Genomic DNA, 20,802 nt, shown 5'->3' with positions numbered 1-20,802 from the left:
AAACCTTTCCTTATCCAAGTATGTGTAGGAAGGAACTGCAGATGCTGCTTTAATTTGAAGGTAGACACAAAATGCTGGAGTAACTCAGCGGGACAAGCAACATCTCTGGAGAGAATGAATGGGTGACGTTTCGGGTCGAGACCCTTCTTCAGGCAAGTACTTGTCCAAATGTCTTGTTATAGTAATTGCTCTGGCAGCTAGTTCCAAGAGCTAAACATGTATCAAAATAGCTAATCTGTAATATAATCACAGGATGAACCACCAGAGGCCTTAAAAAGCCTGAATAAAGTGAATTTGGAAGTTCTCCAACATGGATGCAACAAATCTGAGTCAATCCACAGGAATTAGAGATCTTAATCTTTCCTTTCCAATCATTTTCGTGGATCTCCAAGAGATTCATTCTGAAAACTCAAATTACAACTCATTCTCTCTGCCCAGAAAATCCTAATTTTTTTTAAACAGTCCCATGGAATTGCAGGCAGTCATTACCATTACCCCAAATATAACTGAACACAGACATACACATTTTAAATGCATAAAACAAGAAACCACAAAGATTTGTGGAGACCCAACACTATCTCAACCCGAAATGTCGCCAATTCATTCTCTCCGCAGATGCTGCCTCACCCGCTGATTTTCTCCAGCATTTTGTGTCTACCTTCAGTTTTCTCTCTGGGTTTATTATAAAGAACTATTATTTAGATAGATACTAACCTTGCTAAGTAAAGCGGTTTGGTGGGGTCGTCCGGGCTGACTGCCACACAATCATTGATCGCCAGAATTTCATCGTCAACAGACACTTTCTGGTAATAGGTCTTCCGTCCGTCAGACTGAAAGCAAGTATCAAAGGAGTTTACTGTGTTGATTCAGTCCAATTACACTTTCAAAAATGTTCTGCTAAATTAGATACAAACATTTTTTAAATAATTGATTTAAATGTGAAGAACGAATCCCAACATTACAAGCAGTTGCACGGAGAAGGTACAAAGGAGGAAACTTGCAATCATTAATTTGGCACATTGTTTCCATGTATAGTGCAAACAAATGGAGAAAACACCATTTCCCCAAAGGGGCAAGGATGTGAACTAAGGCGAGATACTTTCTTTCCAAACATAAATGTGTACATTGGGGTTGGGCTGGGAAGGAGAATGTAAACACATGTATTTAAATAATTAAAATTACTTTTCAGCATCCAAATCTACACATCCCCAAATTTTGTACTGCCTTCACTCCAGATTAAATTCATGTCTAGGTCACAAAAGTCAAAGAGTAACATCAAATATACTGTGATTTGATTCTAGCACCATCTAAACTGATACCTTGCTGCTACCTGAAGAAATCGACTGCATTGTCAAAGGTGTTATTGTTTCAATGATTCATGAAATCAAGGTTCAAAGTACTTAAATGCGTTAAGATGAATAACATTGTATGGTGCAACTTGATCCAGGGAATTCTGCCTGAACTGGTCAATATTTGTCCTCTAACGTTGCCACAAATTAATTATTAGTTCAGTGATCTGATTGTTCATTATGTTGTTATTTTGGTGTTTTGACCATTATCTGTTTATTTATTCATGTGTGTATATATTTATATAATGGTATATGGACACACTGATCTGTTCTGTAGTCATGCCTACTATATTCTGTTGTGCTGAAGCAAAGCAAGAATTTCAATGTCCTATCTGGGACGCATGACAATAAACTCTCGACTTGACTTGACTCTTGATTTTGATCATAACAAAAGCTGCAAAACTCCATTATTACATTAAGACTACCGTAAACCTCTGCAAGGGCATTTAAATGTGAACATTTAGTGACTGCCAAGTGATCATGTGCATTAATGCAGCATTCATAGATGCAATTAACTAACAAGTGATCTAATATTCATTATCTATTTGCACACTTCTGTCATTGTAAACAAAAATGTAGGAAGGAACTGCAGACGCTGGTTTACACCAAAGATGGACACAAAATGCTTGAATAACTCAGCAGGTCAGACAGCATCTCTGGAGAGAATGAATAGATGAACTATTGGGTCTAGACCCGTCTTCCAACTGAGAGAAGGGTCTCTCCCCAAAACGACACTTATTCGTTTCTCCGGAGATGCTGCCTGACCCACTTACTCCAGAATTTTGCGTCTCTTTGGTTTCAAAATGTACACCAAAAGACAGAGCTTCACACTTGAAAGGAACAGAATTGATAGTTCAGAATTAACCAGCTCCAAGCCCAACCGACCATTATTGTGAACTTCATCTTTATTACCTTCATAGCCTCTCCAATCCAAGAGATGCGGCTCTTCGATTGCTTTTTTTTCCGACCCTGCAACATTCTTTTAGGAGATGCTTTGTCAATTAGATCAGAGTCATCCTCATCGTTCTCATCGTCATCAGCCTCCTTCACAGCCAGATTTGGACACCTTCAGGAAAATGTACAACAATTAATTGTATCATGCATGGTATATGGCCAGGCAGAGTAATGGTCTGTAAATGAAGGATTTGAAATACACCCTTTACAAGATGCATCACCTATTATTTGATTGAATAAATTTATCTCTGGTGCTCCAATGCCCATCCCTAGACTTCATAATCCCAAACATATATACCCACCAATAGCTCCAAAACCAGTAAAGAAAGTGCACAAACAGAATCCTTGCTGGTGATTTCATCTTGCAACCTGCCCATTCCTTTTGACCATTTATAGACACAAAAGTACACTTGAAGGGTAGAAGCAATGTTATGGCCACATCATCAATTCTATGAAAACAGTTGTACGCGATGATTTTGTTCTTGTTTTAATTATGTTTTCAAATCATTAATGGTTTATATTAATCATTACCCAATGAAAAAATATTACAATCTTTGGTAGAAAGATGTTCTTGTAATCATTCAACAACATTTTGACATCCTATAATGAAACAGGACAGTTAATTTTACCTTCTCTGTAAGCAGGCTTGTTTGTTACGACCCAAGCCCCCAAACTTCACCATGTCCTTACAAGCATTGCACTTCCCACAGTCAGGCTGTTGACAAACCTATTACAAAATAACAACAATGCTGTGTGTGGAGCAAAATAATATTTGTTCATCCTTCTAGTCCCCTTCCCTTAATTCTTTATTGAAGTAACAGCCTCATACATCAGCTTCATATTAATGAAAAGGGATTCCTTCCAGTCACACATCATATATGATGCTATCGTATATTCACATAAATGCTTCATTAACCATAATCATAAACTACAATTGAAAATGGTGGAGCAATGGTCAGGCAGCATGTAGCGAGAGAAGCAGTTAGTATATCAGGTCAATGAAAGGATGTGCTATCAATCTATAACATTAATCAGACCTCTCTCCACTAGTACTACCTGATCTGCTGCGTATTCCCATCATTTCCTGTTTTAATTCCAAATTTCTAGTATCTGCTTTTTGCTTTTAGAAACTAAATTAAGTTGACTTGTAGCCAATGGGTTAACAGACTATATAAATCTAGTAACAAGAAGTTCTCACCAATAAAATTGGGCAGAAAAGTCTTGAGAACAGGATGACTAATTTACAATGCAGCCTTAAATCACAGCTCAAGTATTAAAGAGAATGCATAAACTTAGAATACAGCCGCACCCAATGAATTCTGTGATCAAAAATATAAACTGCAGTGCAATGCAAAGCCATGACTTTGTCAATGACATCTGCAATTCCTTCTTAAGCACTTTGTCAAGGAAGCCTTGTTGCTCTACAGATGTGGAGCAAGATCAACCTGCAAAGGCTTGTTCTGTAACTAGCATTCATTGGCCAACTGATAGCAGTGATATTTCAGGCACCAAACTTCCTACATCATAATTACTAGTGAAATGTGCCTTTTAATGCAGCTTGATTTTCCATTTGAACACTGCGTAAATACTGCCACCTTGTAAAATGCTCATAAATATATCTTCCAAGCAACAGTTAATTCACATAGTACATACCTCACACACTCCACAGCGCCTACGCTTTGATCCATTCTCTTTGTCATTCTGATCAATTTCCTCAGAGAAGAAAGTATCAAAAATCTGATATACCAACTTAGTGGTAGTGGCTTTAGTGGGTCCCTTGTCCTTATCGATCTTGGTAGGGTGACGTATTGCTTGTCGCCTTGCAGCTCGTCTAAAAACAGCCAAAGTGAAGGTAGTTCTCAAACAAAGGCTCACGTATCCGAGAATTCTTTACAAAATAACATGATTATACAAGGTTGTCGGAAAAGCTTGTGATATACTGGTCAAATGCTCCTCTTTTGAAGAGCAAGTAAAGGCACAATGGAATAACTGAGATCTACCTGTCATATTTAACAGTTGTCCCAATGGCAATAAATAGAGAAGGCAACACGGTGGGGCAGCTGGTAGAGCTTCTGCCTCACAGCGCCCGAGACCCAGATTGGATGCTATCTGTGTGGAGTTCTCGCTGTGACCGTGTGGGTTTCCTCCCACATCCCAAAGATGTTTGGGCTATAGGTTAATTGGCCTCTAAATTGCCCCTAGTGTACAGGGAGTGATGAGAAAGTGGAATAACATAGAACTGGTGTGAACACGTGATCCATGGTTGCGACATGGACTCAATGGGCCGAATGATCTGCCTCCACGCTGTATCTCTTAAAAAGTTTACTGTCAAGTGCAGTAATTCCACAAAATTACCATCAATACAGACCTAACGAGGTAAGTCAACGAATCTGCAGTACCTGGGAGCATCCGTCCATAGGGGAGGGTGGAAGAAAGGAAAATGGAGTGAGGGTCTAAATTCTGCATGGAATATATCTTGTCTCTACATTCATGTGTCTTGCTAATGTGTCCGACTGTTTTTTGTTTCTCCAGCACAAGAAATCAGAATGCAAGAACACCAGATAGGACCTCTCCATTAGGATTTTTTCTCCCCCCCCCCCCATATCCAAAGTACTTACCTTTTCCCAAGAGTGACACCAGCCAGCTTGATCAGATCCCTCATACAGGGAGTTATAATGATAGGCTGTTCATCAACATCACCAGCTTCATCATAACTCTCCACTTGTTCCAAGACAAACTGGGCATGTCTCAGCAGCGAATCCTCCGTGAAGCGAGAGAAACTCAGTCCAGCAGGAGGTACTGTAGTCTGTCAGTGACAAATATATTATGGTTAAAGCTTACATTGTAAAGTTGCCACCATTATGAAAGCTCATACTCATACAAGGAAGAGTTTGTAAACACTGGTGCATTAATTTACAAAGAAGAGAAAATTCTCAGATTATGTTACTGGCTGAGTTAAGTGATCTGACCTAGGGCAAAAACTGTTTTGAAAAACTTGTGTTTGTAACTAAAGGGTTGGCTTGAGGTCACTTTCTTTGAAACAGCAGAAGCTGAGAGTATATTTAATTAAAAGAAGCCTGGATGGAATTCACAGAATGGATGTATTTTAGGAGCGATCATTAGAAGACATGGATTCACAATAACACAGCTCAAGAGGAAGAACATTTGTTTGGGGATTCTGCAACACAACATATGAAATGGTTGTTGCTGGCAAGTTTCCGCTTAATTTTAAAAGTTTTGAATGAGCACTTCATGAAGTATAACTCGTAGGAGTTAGGAACTAGGAAGAGATTGGACACTTCTCTGGTATAGTTGCAGTGAGTCCAGCAGCATAATTTTTGTGTTACAGATTTGATTCAGGTTAAGTTAGTGCAGTATTTACCTCTATCTTGTTTAGCAAGTCTTCATAAGTGGAATCAAGATTATTTTGTAGAAATTCAATGACAATTTTGCTTATGTGGATTTTCTCTTGCATCACAGCAAAGATGGTTGCATATTCGTCACTGGGATCCATCAATATATAATCAGCAAACGCTAGAGATGAAATAAACCATTTCAATGTCACCCAATTACATAAAATACTGTCCCACTGCTAGTGCCCATTATTAATGGAGACACTTGGTACAAGCTAAATTGTACCCTTCAGCTAGCTGTTCAGCAACATCTATGTTGGACCCTTCCTCTCCCAACTTGGGGTTGAAGCTCTGAACACAAAAATTCATCTACCAAGTTGGATTTCATAGAACAAAAATAAGGTGGCAGTGAAGATGCAGGCTCAGGTTCAGCAATACATAAAGAGCATGTGCCATTGCACTCTAACACTGAAAATATTATGAAAGGAGTTCAAGACATCGCAAAGAGAATTATATTATTCAATGCATGCAAATTTGAAGTTCCAGAGATCTGCAGAGAAGATCAGAAATGTAATCAATTACTAGCTGAAGCCCACACCTAGGTTTAATGTCCATTTACACCATATTCATGTCTTTGGCAGGGCAGCACATCCACAAGCAACTCCAATTCACACGGGTTAGGGTAGACAAAAATGCTGGAGAAACTCAGCGGGTGCGGTAGCATCTATGGAGTGAAGGAAATAGGCAACGTTTCGGGCCGAAGCCCTTCTTCAGACTGATGCAGGGTGGGGGCGCGGGAAGGAGAAAGGAAGAGGAGGACCCAGAGGGCTGAGGGAGAGCTGAGAAGGGGAGCAGACAGTAAGGGCTACCGGAAATTGGAGAAGTCAATGTTCAGGCCACTGGGGTGAAGGCTGCCCAAGTGGAATGCGAGGTGCTGCTCCTCCAGTTTCTGGTGGTGCTCACTCTGGCAATGGAGGAGGCACAGCAATGGTCAACAATCAAGCCAGGGATCACCATTCTTCATTCCAATGAGCTGAATTATTCTCTACACATATAAAGCACTGCTGGGCTATGGCACTTTCACTGCCAACATCCTGGCAAGGGTTCACATATAATGATTGATATAATACCAATTCATTCAATGCTCTTCAAAGGCTCATTTTTGATGCATGGCGAAAAGTTACGTTTGCAAGTCAGAAGTCCATAATTTTGATGTCCCTTGTGAAAAACCTAGTCCACTACCAATTGTTTGATAATGGGTCAGGGAAGTTGGAATCACTAACTCCACAAGAGGAATTTGAAGACCCAGCTATGATTACAGCCACACTAATCAGGTGGCAACATGCATCATGAATTCTTGCTCTGGTAGCCCTTGTGACAGCATTTGTTCTGAACCCCCGCACCTGAACTCACTTGAGTGGATCCACAACCCTGACATACAATTCTAACCTGCGACATAAATAACTACACACAAGACATGGAAGTCATACCGGGGTCCAAGAGAATATTCAAGCAAAATTCATCGCAAATTCATTTTGGAACTGCTGCACAACATCAATACAAGACAGCACTGCACAACTCAAATACACACTTGAGACCAGAACAGGAATTGACACTTTAATAGCCTTAATGGTTCCGTACCTGTTGTAAATCCAATCAAAGCTTTTTCTCCACCATCAAAACCAGTTATCCACCAGGCATTTATTGGCCCCAGTTTTTTAGCTCTGACTCCACCTGTTTAAAAGAGATCAAAGAAATTAAATTCCTCACTAAACATTGTCACGACACTACCTACTAAAGCAAACGCTCGAATAAACCCAGACAAAAAAAACAGCCAATAAATAACTGGTTGTTTAAGAAGGAACTGCAGATACTGGAAAATCAAAGGTAGACAAAAATGCTGGAGAAACTCAGCGGGTGAGGCAGCATCTATGGAGCGAAGGAAATTGGCAACGTTTTGGGTCGAGTAGGAGTAAACAGATCCTTTTCAGAATGGCAGGCAGTGACTAGTGGGGTACCGCAAGGCTCAGTGCTGGGAATCCAGCTATTTACAATATACATTAATGATTTGGACGAGGGAATTGAATGCAACATCTCCAAGTTTGTGGATGACACGAAGCTGGGGGGCAGTGTTAGCTGTGAGGAGGATGCTAGGAGGCTGCAAGGTGACTTGGATAGGCTGGATGAGTGGGCAAATGCATGGCAGATGCAGTATAATGTGAATAAATGTGAAGTTATCCACTTTGGTGGCAAAAACAGGAAAGTAGACTATTATCCAAATGGTGGCCGATTAGGAAAAGGGGAGATGCAACGAGACCTGGGTGTCATGGTACACCGGTAATTGAAAGTGGGCATGCAGGTGCAGCAGGCAGTGAAGAAAGCGAATGGTATGTTAGCATTCATAGCAAAAGGATTTGAGTATAGGAGCAGGGAGGTTCTACTGCAGTTGTACAGGGTATTGGTGAGACCACACCTGGAGTATTGTGTACAGTTTTGGTCTTCAAATCCGAGGAAAGACATTCTTGCCATAGAGGGAGTACAGAGAAGGTTCACCAGACTGATTCCTGGGATGTCAGGACTTTCATATGAAGAAAGACTGTATAGACTCGGCTTGTACTTGCTAGAATTTAGAAGATTGAGGGGGGATCTTATAGAAACTTACAAAATTCTTAAGGGGTTGGACAGGCTAGATGCAGGAAGATTGTTCCCGATGTTGGGGAAGTCCAGGACAAGGGGTCACAGTTTAACGATAAAGGGGAAATACTTTAGGACTGAGATGAGAAAAACATTTTTCACACAGAGAGTGGTGAATCTGTGGAACTCTCTGCCACAGAAGGTAGTTGAGGCCAGTTCATTGGCTATATTTAGGAGGGAGTTAGATGTGGCCCTTGTGGCTAAAGAGATCAGGGAGTATGGAGAGAATGCCGGTACAGGATACTGAGTTGGATGATCAGCCATGATCATATCGAATGGCGGTGCAGGCTCGAAGGGCCGAATGGCCTACTCCTGCATCTATTGTCTATGTTTCTATGCCTCACCCGCTGAGTTTCTCCAGCATTTATGTCTACCTTCAATAAATAACTGGTGGTGACAAGCAAACGGAAACAAGTTACAGGCAAAATAAAAATACATTTTCAACAACTCCAAAGAGGTACAACACTCCCAGTGTAATTGTTCATTCACTCATATTAGTAATATTGCTTATTGACCAGTCACCTTACGAAAAAGACCATTATACAAGAACAAGATAATGGTGTCCAACATTTAGTTGAGCATAGAGTTTAATTTGAAATAGAAAGAACACTTCCCAGAAAGTATTATGCACAGCACTGCTCTGTGGCGTGTTTGCTCTTGCGGAGTATTATCATCAACTCAAAGTATGCCATCTGTAATAATGACTAAACTGTTGGATTCGTAATCCAGAGAATCACACACACACACACACACAGCTACCACTATGATTTCTGGAAGAAAAAAAAATTGAAATATGCCTTTAGAAAGGAAATCCAACATCTTTACTTAAGCCTGGCCTATATTGAACTCCAAATTACAGCACTATGGTTGAATATTAATTGCCCTCAGACAAGATACAGACGGCAAAGTTGCAACAAGCCACCATGATTTGGGAGAGCCCGCAGAACACAGGCTCATGTGGTTAACAGCTCATAATCCCAAGGGCAATTAATATCAAAAGGGCATTAGACCATTCATCTTATCTGTGACCAGTGAGAACAAAATAAAGCTAAAATAGTGATAAGGAAATGTACTTCATAGCAAAAATATTGCAAAAGAGGGATTCGGATCAACATTTCCCCCAGTTCTGCGGATGGCATAAGTAGGCCTATTTTGGAGTTTGTGCTCAAGTATACAAAACAAGTCTTTATCTTGCAATGCTGCCTTAGGTACCAAGTATCTGAAAGGAAACTCACTCACCATCCAGGCTTGGGTTATCATCATAGATTGGCTTCACCACACCACTGAAGCACAATTCCACATTCTTTTCGATGAGGCCAGTATCAAAAGCACACAAGTGGCCTTTCCGATCATAAATACTGAAAAGACAATAGTCACTTTTTTTAAACCCGTTTACTAAAAAGAGATTAATTTGTGGGATTTCTTTTTTCACTTTCATACTATATGCAATACTATGCTATTTTTAAACTAGTTTTTTAAAAATAATTCAACCCTCACTAGATCATCCAGTGAAATTTAACCTCAGTAGTTTGAGGTAATACTATGGGATGATCTTTGAGTGTTACATTATACCACTGCAACCACACTTACTGACCTGAAGAATGTAACTTTATGTTGAGGCAAGTCATCATAACTTTCAAACCCTTCATCGTTCGTTCCTTCAAAGAGTGACAACCGCTCATTAGTCAACATCTCAGGCTCTTCTAACTGTTGAAGCAATAAACATTTGTGAGGCATTTTCTCATCAATTCAGTGGAACTTACCACCACTCTGGAGTGAGGAACCAACCCAGGTGTGCATCTCCCCCCCCCTATTGATTGTCTGGTGATCTTGAATGCATTTGAAGTTAGTAATTTGCACCGCTTTATCCACGATAAAATGCATCAGGATTAATATGCATCAATGTCGTCATCAACTACCAGTATTCATCACTGGACTGAAAAACTAAGCTGGTCCACATTGCTGCCCAATGACTCTTGATAGAAAATATCTGCTTATGGAATTTAGATAATGCTAACCTGTAGCTTTCCAGAGAACATCTTCCTGATATATGGGAGTGGAAAGTGAAGAACACAGACGGAGAATATTCCCGATACTACGATTCAGGTCAACTTCAGGATAAAATTGCTAAACAAAATTACTTACTGCATTATCAGGGTCGCCCTGGAAGTATTTGAGATCTGGGTCATCCAAGAACTGCTTGCAATCTGTGCACTTGGGAGGTGGCGTCTGTAAAAGTAAACAATATGAACATAAGAAACAGAAGCAGAAATAGGCTATTCAACCCCTCAAGACTGCTGGCATTCAGTGAGTTCATGTCTGACCCTTTATGTCAGCACCAATTTCACATGCCTCAATTACTTCAACGTATGCAAGGGCAAGTACATAGGTGGGGCGATCGTAATCTGGGAGGATCTATATAGGAGAATCAAGATATATGGGATTAGTACAGAGAAGTGGTGCTGAGGTAAAGGGTCAACCATGATCTCACTGAACAATGGAAAAAGGCACATGATGGCGTGGGGCCGAATCACATTCTATTTCTAATGCAACCTAAAATGGCCCATATTTTCCCCATTAACAGTTTCTCAATTTACACCTGTCTGTACCCAATTTCATGTGCTCCAGTTCAATAATCGAGTAAAAGTTCAAATATACTGCATCAACTGCTTTCATCTTGTCCATTCTAACAATACATGACCTCCACAAACCAAATCCCTGGGATTTATGAGCTATGTTCTCCAATAGTTTTCTTTCAACACAAATGCATTTAGCTACTTTATCGCTGCAACCCTGCAATTCTCTACTCTGAACTCAGAGTTTTCTATGCCATCTTCCCCAAGGAAAAAATATTAGTCTCACTGCCATATCCTTATTCATCTTCATTACTAAACTCATCACTGATCCCACTTACCTTAGGAGTTTGTTCACTTTTGGGTTTACAGTTAGAGGTAGCTTCGGCTCCACTAAGCCTGCAAAACAAATACTTGTTAAAGCTCCCAAAAAGAGATAAAATTCCCCACCATCGTATCCTACCATTAATACAAATTTCATCTGCTTTACTGCAAAGATAAATGAATACGTCAAAGATGATCCCAGTTCCAACTTCAGTCTGTTTTAAACTTGTTTATGGAGTAGGAGACTCAGGACATTATGTCATTGGCTTTCAAATCCACCTCAGCTATTTCTCTCTGCTTCCGACTATCCAATTCTCGCCCCAACCATACTTCACCGCCCCCTCCCTCGATCTGACTAAATGAGCCGTTTGTCAGTGCATGAACTACATCAAACATCATCGCTCTCATAATCAAGCTGCCTACTACTCCATCCTAACTAGAGAGGGAAAGATAATCCCAGACCTACTCTCCCTACACCTCCTCCACCTCAACTGTCTCGTTGATCTTCCATGAAGTATGAGGGTATATTGGTTAGTTTTAGGTTTCTTTCGCAATAACACCGTCTTCTGATCAGACACTCTACTACCTTTAAAACTTACATTTCATCAATATCAGATAATCAACCGACCCAGACGTTAATTTAATTTCTACCATTTACTGTTTATTCTTCCTCCTGGTGCCATCAGATTATATTCATCTCCTCCTCGTATGTCTCTCCTGAAATAACTTGGTATTCACTAGTATTTTACCACATTCTTCAAATTGGTTAATTTAACCATACAATCCAAACCCTCTAACATCCCTCTAACTTAACACAGAACATCCCATGTTTTCTCCTTACTGTCCCCATGCCCATTTTTCAAAATTTTAAACCTTTCACCCTTAACTGGCTCTGATGAAACATTAATTTTGTTGAGACCTTTCTTCGACCCGAAACATCACCTATTCCTTTTCTCCAAAGATGCTGTCTGACCCACTGAGTTACTCCAGATGGTCTATCTTCAGTTTAAACCAGCACCTGCAGTTCCTTCCAACAGGTTAATTTGGCTCTCTGCAGATACTGAGTGACTAGCATTTAGAAAGTATAATCGAAATAAATCATTGTTGAATGATGAAAGGCAAAGGTGGAATGTGTAGTTTAATTCTTAATGCATTATAAAGTAATAATGAAAAGAAACTCACGTTTGTTCAGATTCAATTTTGATTTTCTTTTCATCTTGCTCCTAAAAATGGAAAACACCTCAAATCAGCAAGATTTTTCACAAGATTTTTTTTGAACATTTTCATTAACATGCTATATATTCAATTGGTCGTTTGACCAAAAAATGAAATGAAATCACATTTGGAAGTCAAACGAGATAACGTTTCAACAGTGACTCCTTAAACACACAACTAACTTTGCTAAACCTATGCAGGAAACTTACTTTTACATATAAAGGGGGTCGAAGGGATTTGATTAACTGTTGAATAATACACTGTGATACTCAATCTAACTAGTTTAACCTTCATTGTCAGTCTTCTTAATTTAAAATAATTCTACCTGACCTACCACCAGCTAAATATATTAGATTGTTTTTAAATTAGCAAGGAAAAAAGGGAAAAATGTGTTTTGTGGAAGGATTCTGCACAAGATACTGCAGTGACATATTTTATGTTAAAAATGTACTTCAGCAACTTTGAATTCCATAGCAATGGCTAATGTTGTACGTACAGTACCAGCCACTTGCTAATAGCAAAGGAGTAGCTTGTGTGGAACAGTGTCAACAATAATAAAATCTGGTTAACATGGAGATGGGCTTTGAAACAAGTGCTAATGAGTTTCTATTCACACCTAAATGCACTAATACACACCTAAGTGGCAAAATACTAAACCTTACAGATGCGCAGCCAAGGTTCAAATTGTCATTTATACTCAGTAACTGACCATCTATTGCTGAGAGAATAACAATTTGCACTGATCTTGAATCAAGTAAAGTTCTCAAGATTAACTAGGATATTGAATGAAGAAAACAAGATGAGATGTGGATGTGATTTTCCTCAAACTTCCCCAGCATTCAACCCTATTGATTAACTCTACAACAGACTCCCAGCATGAAACAGCGGGCAAGTGAAGAGGATGAGAAGGGAAATCAAATTAATGCCATTACCTGTTCAGCATTACATTCATCGGTCTCATTCTTCTTTGATTCTGGTTCATTTAGGTCATCTGACTTGCGTTTGTTTGCTCTAGAAAAAAACAATATTAAAAACCCATGTTTAAGAAATTAATTTCCCCTCCAATTTCATGCATTTCTGACTTGATTGAAGTAATATAAGAGTCAATGGCAAAGCCAGCATTTATTGCTCAAGCCTATCTGGCACTGAAAGGAATGGGATTCGAAGATATTTCAGCAAGATGCGGGACTGAAGTCACAAATTTCAGATTAGGTAAGAATAGTTGTTTTTCTCCACCGATGGTAATTAATTAACCAGATGATTTTTAACAATAATCTACAGGCTTCATGGACATTAACATGAGCTTTACAATTCCAGATTTTTTCTTAATTAAACTGATGTTATTATTTCCCAATTATGGTGTGAGAATCATGCTTTTAACTCAGCATCTAAAATTCTGGATTATTAATCCAATTACAAGAGCACCATGCCATCATGTCATAACAGCCAAAATATCAGCAATTAGTTCATCATGTGGTCTCTGAGAAGGCAATCTCTAATATATTTAAACATGTTAAAAATCAAATTATCGTCCCCAAGATCAAATAGAACTAAATGTTGTTACCGTCTTCAAACCCCAATCCTTTCCTGTTTGGCAAGGTGCTCCTGAAGCTTCCCAAGTACAATTTAACATTTTTCTCGCAGTAGCCCTTTACTCTTTCCTATACTTATCATCATATAGTGATAGTGTGGAAAAGGGCCCAGTGTGGAAAAACTGGATAGCTAGATTTGAGTGAAGAATACACTACCTTAAAAACAAAATAATCCAGCATTTGATTCAGTTACACACAAAAATCTCCTGTTAAATGGTGAAGTTATTTTTTATTGGCCAAACTAAGTGCTCATATCATTCATCAACTTGACATAACATAACTCGCGGTTCATAGCAATAACGGCCAACAATAATAAAAAGTAGTAAACTGATCTCATAACAAGAAAATCTAGTCAGCAAATCACGAGCTTTACTGCTTCCATGTGTCACCCTACCCAACTTTTATTTCCCTATGATCTATCAACCAGGAACAGTCAGAATACTCACACTTTAGCAAACATGGATGTAATTGTGGCTTGCTGCTTTGCCGAGTTCCTGGTGAACCTTGGACTTCCTGATAGTCCTAGGATGGATAATACAGAAATTGTTAAGTGCTTCCAAATTAACAAGGCACCTCAAAATCAGCAGGATGTGGAGAAATGACACATAAAGAACGATAGTAAACTCATTCAATCCTTGGCATAAAGTATCTTGCATTTATACAACATCTCCCACATGGCATAAAACATCCTGAAGTGTTTTCGAGATACCGAAGGATCTGAACCGCAATTATTGTAATATGGGAAATCCAGCAAACAACTTGCACACATCAAGGTACCACAAACAGCAATTTGATTTTGGGCCAGATTTTATTTTACAAAATAATACTAAATGGAAGATTAACGAAAGATTCTGCAACCACTGCTACAGAAACTACAATATCATCCAGCAGCAAGAGAAGACAACACAAGCAACACAGGTTAAAGAACTCAAACGTACTTTTGTTATCTCCATTGGATTTACTTAGTCGCTTCCCACGACTCTTTGCTGTTGGGAAAACCACAGCTTCTGTTTCCATATTGCTCTCCTCTTGGCCATTTGGCTCATCAGATACACCATTGGTGTCACTTTTATCACTGTCAGTGGCTCCATTTTCTGTGCAACCATTTGAATTCACACCAAGCTCAGAATTTCCATTCCCTACGGAAAGCTCCTGGCTGAGCAATGCTTTCACTTTGGCCAGATAACCCTCCTGGGAAGAAAAATAGTTGCATCAGGGTAAATTTTCCGGGCAAACAGTGAGCAATGAATATCCCAAATGTCAACCTTAAATCAGATTAACAAAGCTCCTCTACCTTGCTGTCAAGTGGGGATAACTATCATCTGTTCTAGCCATAATCTCACAAATGTATGACCTCTCCTAGAAAAGGAAGCACACCATGGGAGCACCACCTACAAATTCCATTACACTGCCTTGGAAGTGCATTGCCATTCATCATCAGTGTCTAAAATCCTGGAACGCCCTAGCCAACGGCACCATCAAAGTATCTTCAGTATATGGGCTCAGTGAGTGAAGGCGATGGCTCACTACCTCCTTCTCAATAGTAGTTACCATGAACAATCAGTGTGAGCAATGTGCTCAGAACTTAAATAAAATAACTCATTGTCCTTTTTGGGAGCCCAAGATTCACAATCAAGACCAAGCTGACTGAAGATACAAGCGCTCTTACATGCAAGCTGCTCAGGGCAGGGAAATAAATATTAATCTGGAACATTGAGAAACAAGATGAGACTTTACTTGTACATTTCCCATAGGTCAGAACAAGTCACCACTTTCTGCAAACAGAACAGCAAATGAAGGAGCTCAGATAGGCATTAATCTGGCGACAGGATTGTTTGACAGGCTCCACAGACAGAAAGCAGTCAATTCCAACAATTATTGTTTTCAAACTGCAAGTTATATTTCAAGGCCATTGGTATCTCATTGCAGAACAAGAAGCAAAATATTTCTCCACAACGTCTTGGGCGTTGCATTCTAAAAGACAGGCATGATCCCCAGTACCTATTTAATCCACTACACCAATTTACCTCCGAGAGCTCTTCTTTTTTAAATTTTGTTTCCAGCTCGCTGAGGTCATTTTGTGCATCTGCTTGTAAGAAGCCATGCAGCAAACTCAGCTTTTCTTTCACACATTCCTGAAAGAGAATTTTTTAAAGTTGTTATTTTTTGCAATTATAACCATGAAAAATACTGAACATTCACAAAGGACAAAGCAGAACATAGCAAGGAAATGACAATTGCTAATCTCTTTTATGTCACCAAAAACTAAGTAGATTTGCTTTATTTAGTAACATTCATGATTCAATAATTTATACAATGTAACTTAGAACAGCAAACCACACACCACAAGCATGCGAGAAAAATATTTCACTTCACAAAGGACAAAAGGCCCAAAAATGAAACAGAATGGAGTGCTTACTGAAATGTAGAAAGCATTAGGTAAAGAAAAAACATTTTATAATGATAACTTTGTTAACAAAAGATTGCAGAAGCCTGGAATGGTCAATGAAATACTTTAGAAAAGCTATTGATTGATCTTGTACTCAGGCAACCACTATTCAACGCAATAAACTGCTGGAGGAACCGATGAAGATTCTTGGCTTGTATCGTCGACTATGCTTTTGACTCCACAGATGCTACCTGACCTGCTGTGAGCTCCTCCAGCAGTTTATTTTTGCTCTACATTATAGCATCTGCAGTCTCTTGCGTCAACCAGTTACAAATGCTATTTAATGTGTTAAGAAAATTCAAACTTTTGTTTTGTGAATTACCACCTCATGTACAAGGATTTTGTTAAAAGCATTACAATACAGAATATAAGACAATATTTCAAACACACCTTCTCTGATAGACCGGCTTTATCCTCAAGTGCTTGAAGCCTGAAAAAAAGTTGATGATGATCAAAAAGTTGATGATCAAAGCCATATACAAAGTGTCTCCTCAATATTCAGGCTGTTTGTTTTTCTTACTGTGTCAATCATACATTTAGGCCATATTAAATTATACATTAAAAGACGAACAGTCTCAGAGTCAGAAAGCTTGACGTTAAAACTTGGACAAGCCATTCAACACAGCTCAATGCCCCCTCCCCCCTTTTTGTCAGACAATTCATTTTGTGCCAAGAAATTTGTTATTATCTACATAATTTTCAAACTGCCTTTGTAAGTTGTAATCAGACCTTAGCAAATGGCAGTAGCTCCCAACTGCGAGGTTATTATAGCGAGCCATTTTTCTGAAATATATTATGCGTAAGAATTTATAGTGGAAATAACTACCAGGAATTGGGACCAGAATGAATAAATAATACAAAGTATATTCCTATTCCTTTAGGCAATGGCTGCTTCAAAATTGCTGTTGATATTTTACAAGAAAAATCAAACAGGTCTGAGCCTTGAAATTTTCAACTGACCCAGGGAAAGAATTCCTAATTAATCCTCCCTTTTGGAGAAACATATCCTCATGTCAATGATTGGCAAGGCTCTCATTTTTATCTTATGTTTCTTACTCCCAAATTCTCTAAGCAGAAGGAAAGTTTCTCTTATCTGGAACTGATTATTATTTCAAGTGCCCCAATCATCAGATTATCAAGACAAATGGGAGATGGGACTGAACAGCCTGCTCTTCAATTAGTTAACATTGATTTGACAACCTGAAGTGCAGCCCCCTAGTGCTAGTTTACAAATAAAGACAAAGTTCTGGAGTAATTGTGGGTCAGACAACATCTCTAGAGCACATGAAAAGGTGATGTTTCGGGTTGGGACCTTTCTTCTGACTGATTGTGGTTGGGGGTGGGAGAAGTTGGAAGAGAAGAGTCATAGAGTTGCAACAAATGGGAAAATACTGACTAATAGAAAAAATCAAGATTAAGGGACAGAGGTTTAGGGGTAACATGAGGGGGAACTTCTTTACTCGGAGCATGGTAGCGGTGTGGAATGAGCTTCCAGTGGAAGTGGTGGAGGCAGGTTCGTTGGTATCATTTAAAAATAAATTGGATAGGCATATGGATGAGAAGAGAATGGAGGGTTATGGTATGAGTGCAGGCAGGTGGGACTAAGGGAAAAAAGTTGTTCGGCACGGACTTGTAGGGTCGAGATGGCCTGTTTCCGTGCTGTCATTGTTATATGGTTATAAGTCCTGTGGACCATTTCTCCTCCCATCCCATTTCAGCTTTCTAAATAAGACAGTTCCCAGCTACACCAACACTAGGTCCTTCTCATTCCAACATGGACCATTTACACCACAGGCATTCTCTCTTCTCCCCTCACAGAAGATAATAAATCAATGCCAATACCAATGCCAATGTTAGCTCCCATTTTCTTTCTGCAGAAATGCTGCCTAACTTATTAGACATTTTCATGCCAGGAAATAGATGAAGACAGATACACCCCCCCTCGCCTATATCCATGCTTTGTCCCGTCCCCACCTCTCGTACAGCTTATGCCCCCCCCCCCCAATCACAATCAGTCCGAAGAAGGGTCAAAACACGAAATGTCACCCATCCATGTTCTCAAATGATGCTGCCTGACTCGCTGAGTTACTCCATTACTGTGTCTTTTTTAGATAAGAGTTTTTCTTGCCATCACATGACACAGACATTTAAGGCCAAAGGTCCCGTTCCCGTGCTGCACTGTTACATTTCCAGCATTTTCTTTCCATCCCGATTTCATGCAATAAGAGTTTTGTATCTTAGTTCCAAGCTGGTTTTGAATTTTGTCCACAATCATGATTTCCTATTGATATCTCCAGACCTGCAACCAACAAATGATACCATCCTCTCAATCAGCACCACCTTTGTCATTCACACTCACTTGATCTCCACCTCATTCCCTTCAGATCAATTTAAAATAGGTAGGGTTTCGGCCCAAAACGTTGCCCATTTCCTTCGCTCCATAGATGCTGCTTCACCCGCTGAGTTTCTCTAGCATTTTTGTCTACCTTTGATTTTACAGCATCTGCAGTTCCTTCTTAAACAATTTAAAATAGGCCTCCGGTATTTGCAAATTCCCCCCCCCCCAAGCACGTAAATGCTTTCCCACGATAAAAAAAAGACCCACAGAGCCAATATCATGCTGGATTAAAAATTGACTGTCAAATGTATGCCTTACCGCACACTTTTCTCAGCAGACAGCACTTAAAGGACAGCGACGGTCTCAATTTGTGATTACATAGGTTGTTCAGATTGGCAATAGGGAAATAAGAGTATAAACCAAGCTTGCCGCATAACTTTGAATGCAGGCAGATTTATACCACAGTAGTCAAATCTGGCTAATTTCAATGGTCACGAGACAAATGTTGGTGTTTTATTATAACATCCCTTTGAAACAGAAACTATTAAACTGTTTACTTATGAAGAAACAATAATAGTGAATACACAATACTTTTAGATCAGCTACTCAAATTGTTCACAGGCAGCAATGCGCGTGGGTTGCTTTAACTAGCCTCGCCATTTTGACACAGCTCAACAGCACCACCAGGAAATCCAGCACTATTTTTAAATCAAAAATACTTCCATTTTCTACAGTTCAAAAGTAGAATATATGCTCATTGGTGCTATATCGCACAAAAAATAACTTTCATCTTGACACAAACAATAACCAAATATTCTCCATGTTTTTATAAAGATGCCCCTGCACTTCAGGGTGCAAGCTCACTAAATCATGTGGTTGAAGCTAGAAAAACAAACAATGGAGAACAAAATAAATAAATTAACTGACTACCATGTACATGAATGAAAAGTAAATTTGCAGGACCACAGAAAGAGCCAGGAAATAGGACTTTCTTACACAGGCTCAATAGACCAAATAATATGCGGTGCAACAACAATTCTGATTCTACTTTATCTGTTTTTGAAAAGGGAACAGTCATAATTAAGTTTTATTTGTTCAGCATTGCAAATTTAGTGCAAGTCCAAACACTGGAATACACCTATACTTTGTGGTGTATGTGGAACAATTTTTGTTTCAGTTCTACTCAGCCCCTCGTTCTTTTTCCAGTAAGTCGATAACTACAGAAGTGTTTTGTTACTTTTGCTGCCACTTTCTTCCCTGCCGACCATCACATGGTCTTCCACTCTTCCCTCTGAATTTCAGTGATAAGCTAGCAATAAACATTCATTTCAAGCTTACATATTCCCAGCTGTCTGGACTTTGCTTCTGCCCATTCCATTCTATCTGTCAAATTTGCTCTGATGACCAGACTTTCTGCACAGCAGCACATAATGTATTCCTTCCTGAACTTTGGCTTCCCCTCTGCCAGTTAACTGCCTGTTCCGACCAAAGGACCACTAGAAATGGTCCTTCATTCATTACTTTCATAGTTTTTCAGATTCTCTCTAATGCCCCCCATTGAACTCATTCATGGGAATGGCCTCAGCATCCCCTGCCCTCGTGAGCATTTGAGAAACTTAAAACCTTTCAACGTTGGCCTGTCACATTCTGCACCCCACTGGGGAGTGTGACTTCACCTGCCAAGGATGTAATGTTTCAAATTCTTTACCTCACCCTCGGACCCATTAAAGTTGTAACTTAATACCTACCCGCTTGACCATACACGTGGCCATTTGACCCAAGGTGGTTTTCTCCCAGATAAACTTTGTGTGAAATGACTTGGGACAGGTCATTATGTCAAGGGCACTATGCAAATGAAAGTCATTGATATGATGTAACAATCAACAATTCATTTTGTTTGTAATGATTGCAGATAGCTGATGCACAGAATAAAATCCATACAAAAACAAGTTACATTAAGT

The 20,802-nt window shown here is 39.4% G+C and overlaps 1 protein-coding gene across 1 annotated transcript in view; it reads right to left on the bottom strand.

The window, feature by feature from the left end:
* Positions 1 to 20,802, bottom strand: part of dnmt1 (DNA (cytosine-5-)-methyltransferase 1) — a 44,095-nt gene that overhangs the window by 20,058 nt on the left and 3,235 nt on the right. The window contains exons 2-18 of the mRNA XM_055664187.1: positions 16,894 to 16,933; positions 16,082 to 16,189; positions 14,993 to 15,245; positions 14,501 to 14,576; positions 13,395 to 13,473; positions 12,430 to 12,470; positions 11,265 to 11,322; positions 10,496 to 10,579; positions 9,945 to 10,057; positions 9,590 to 9,708; positions 7,298 to 7,390; positions 5,686 to 5,837; positions 4,922 to 5,109; positions 3,957 to 4,134; positions 2,933 to 3,030; positions 2,262 to 2,415; positions 715 to 830 (exon numbers count right to left, since the gene is read on the bottom strand). Coding sequence (XP_055520162.1) covers positions 715 to 830; positions 2,262 to 2,415; positions 2,933 to 3,030; positions 3,957 to 4,134; positions 4,922 to 5,109; positions 5,686 to 5,837; positions 7,298 to 7,390; positions 9,590 to 9,708; positions 9,945 to 10,057; positions 10,496 to 10,579; positions 11,265 to 11,322; positions 12,430 to 12,470; positions 13,395 to 13,473; positions 14,501 to 14,576; positions 14,993 to 15,245; positions 16,082 to 16,189; positions 16,894 to 16,933 — 1,950 coding nt within the window. The remainder of the gene's footprint in view (positions 1 to 714; positions 831 to 2,261; positions 2,416 to 2,932; positions 3,031 to 3,956; positions 4,135 to 4,921; positions 5,110 to 5,685; positions 5,838 to 7,297; positions 7,391 to 9,589; positions 9,709 to 9,944; positions 10,058 to 10,495; positions 10,580 to 11,264; positions 11,323 to 12,429; positions 12,471 to 13,394; positions 13,474 to 14,500; positions 14,577 to 14,992; positions 15,246 to 16,081; positions 16,190 to 16,893; positions 16,934 to 20,802) is intronic.

The sequence above is a fragment of the Leucoraja erinacea genome, chromosome 39, assembly GCF_028641065.1.
Source record: "Leucoraja erinacea ecotype New England chromosome 39, Leri_hhj_1, whole genome shotgun sequence".
NCBI classification, from domain to species: domain Eukaryota; kingdom Metazoa; phylum Chordata; class Chondrichthyes; order Rajiformes; family Rajidae; genus Leucoraja; species Leucoraja erinaceus.
Note: the sequence above shows the minus strand (reverse complement) of the source record. Positions and strands in the feature narration are given on the sequence as shown.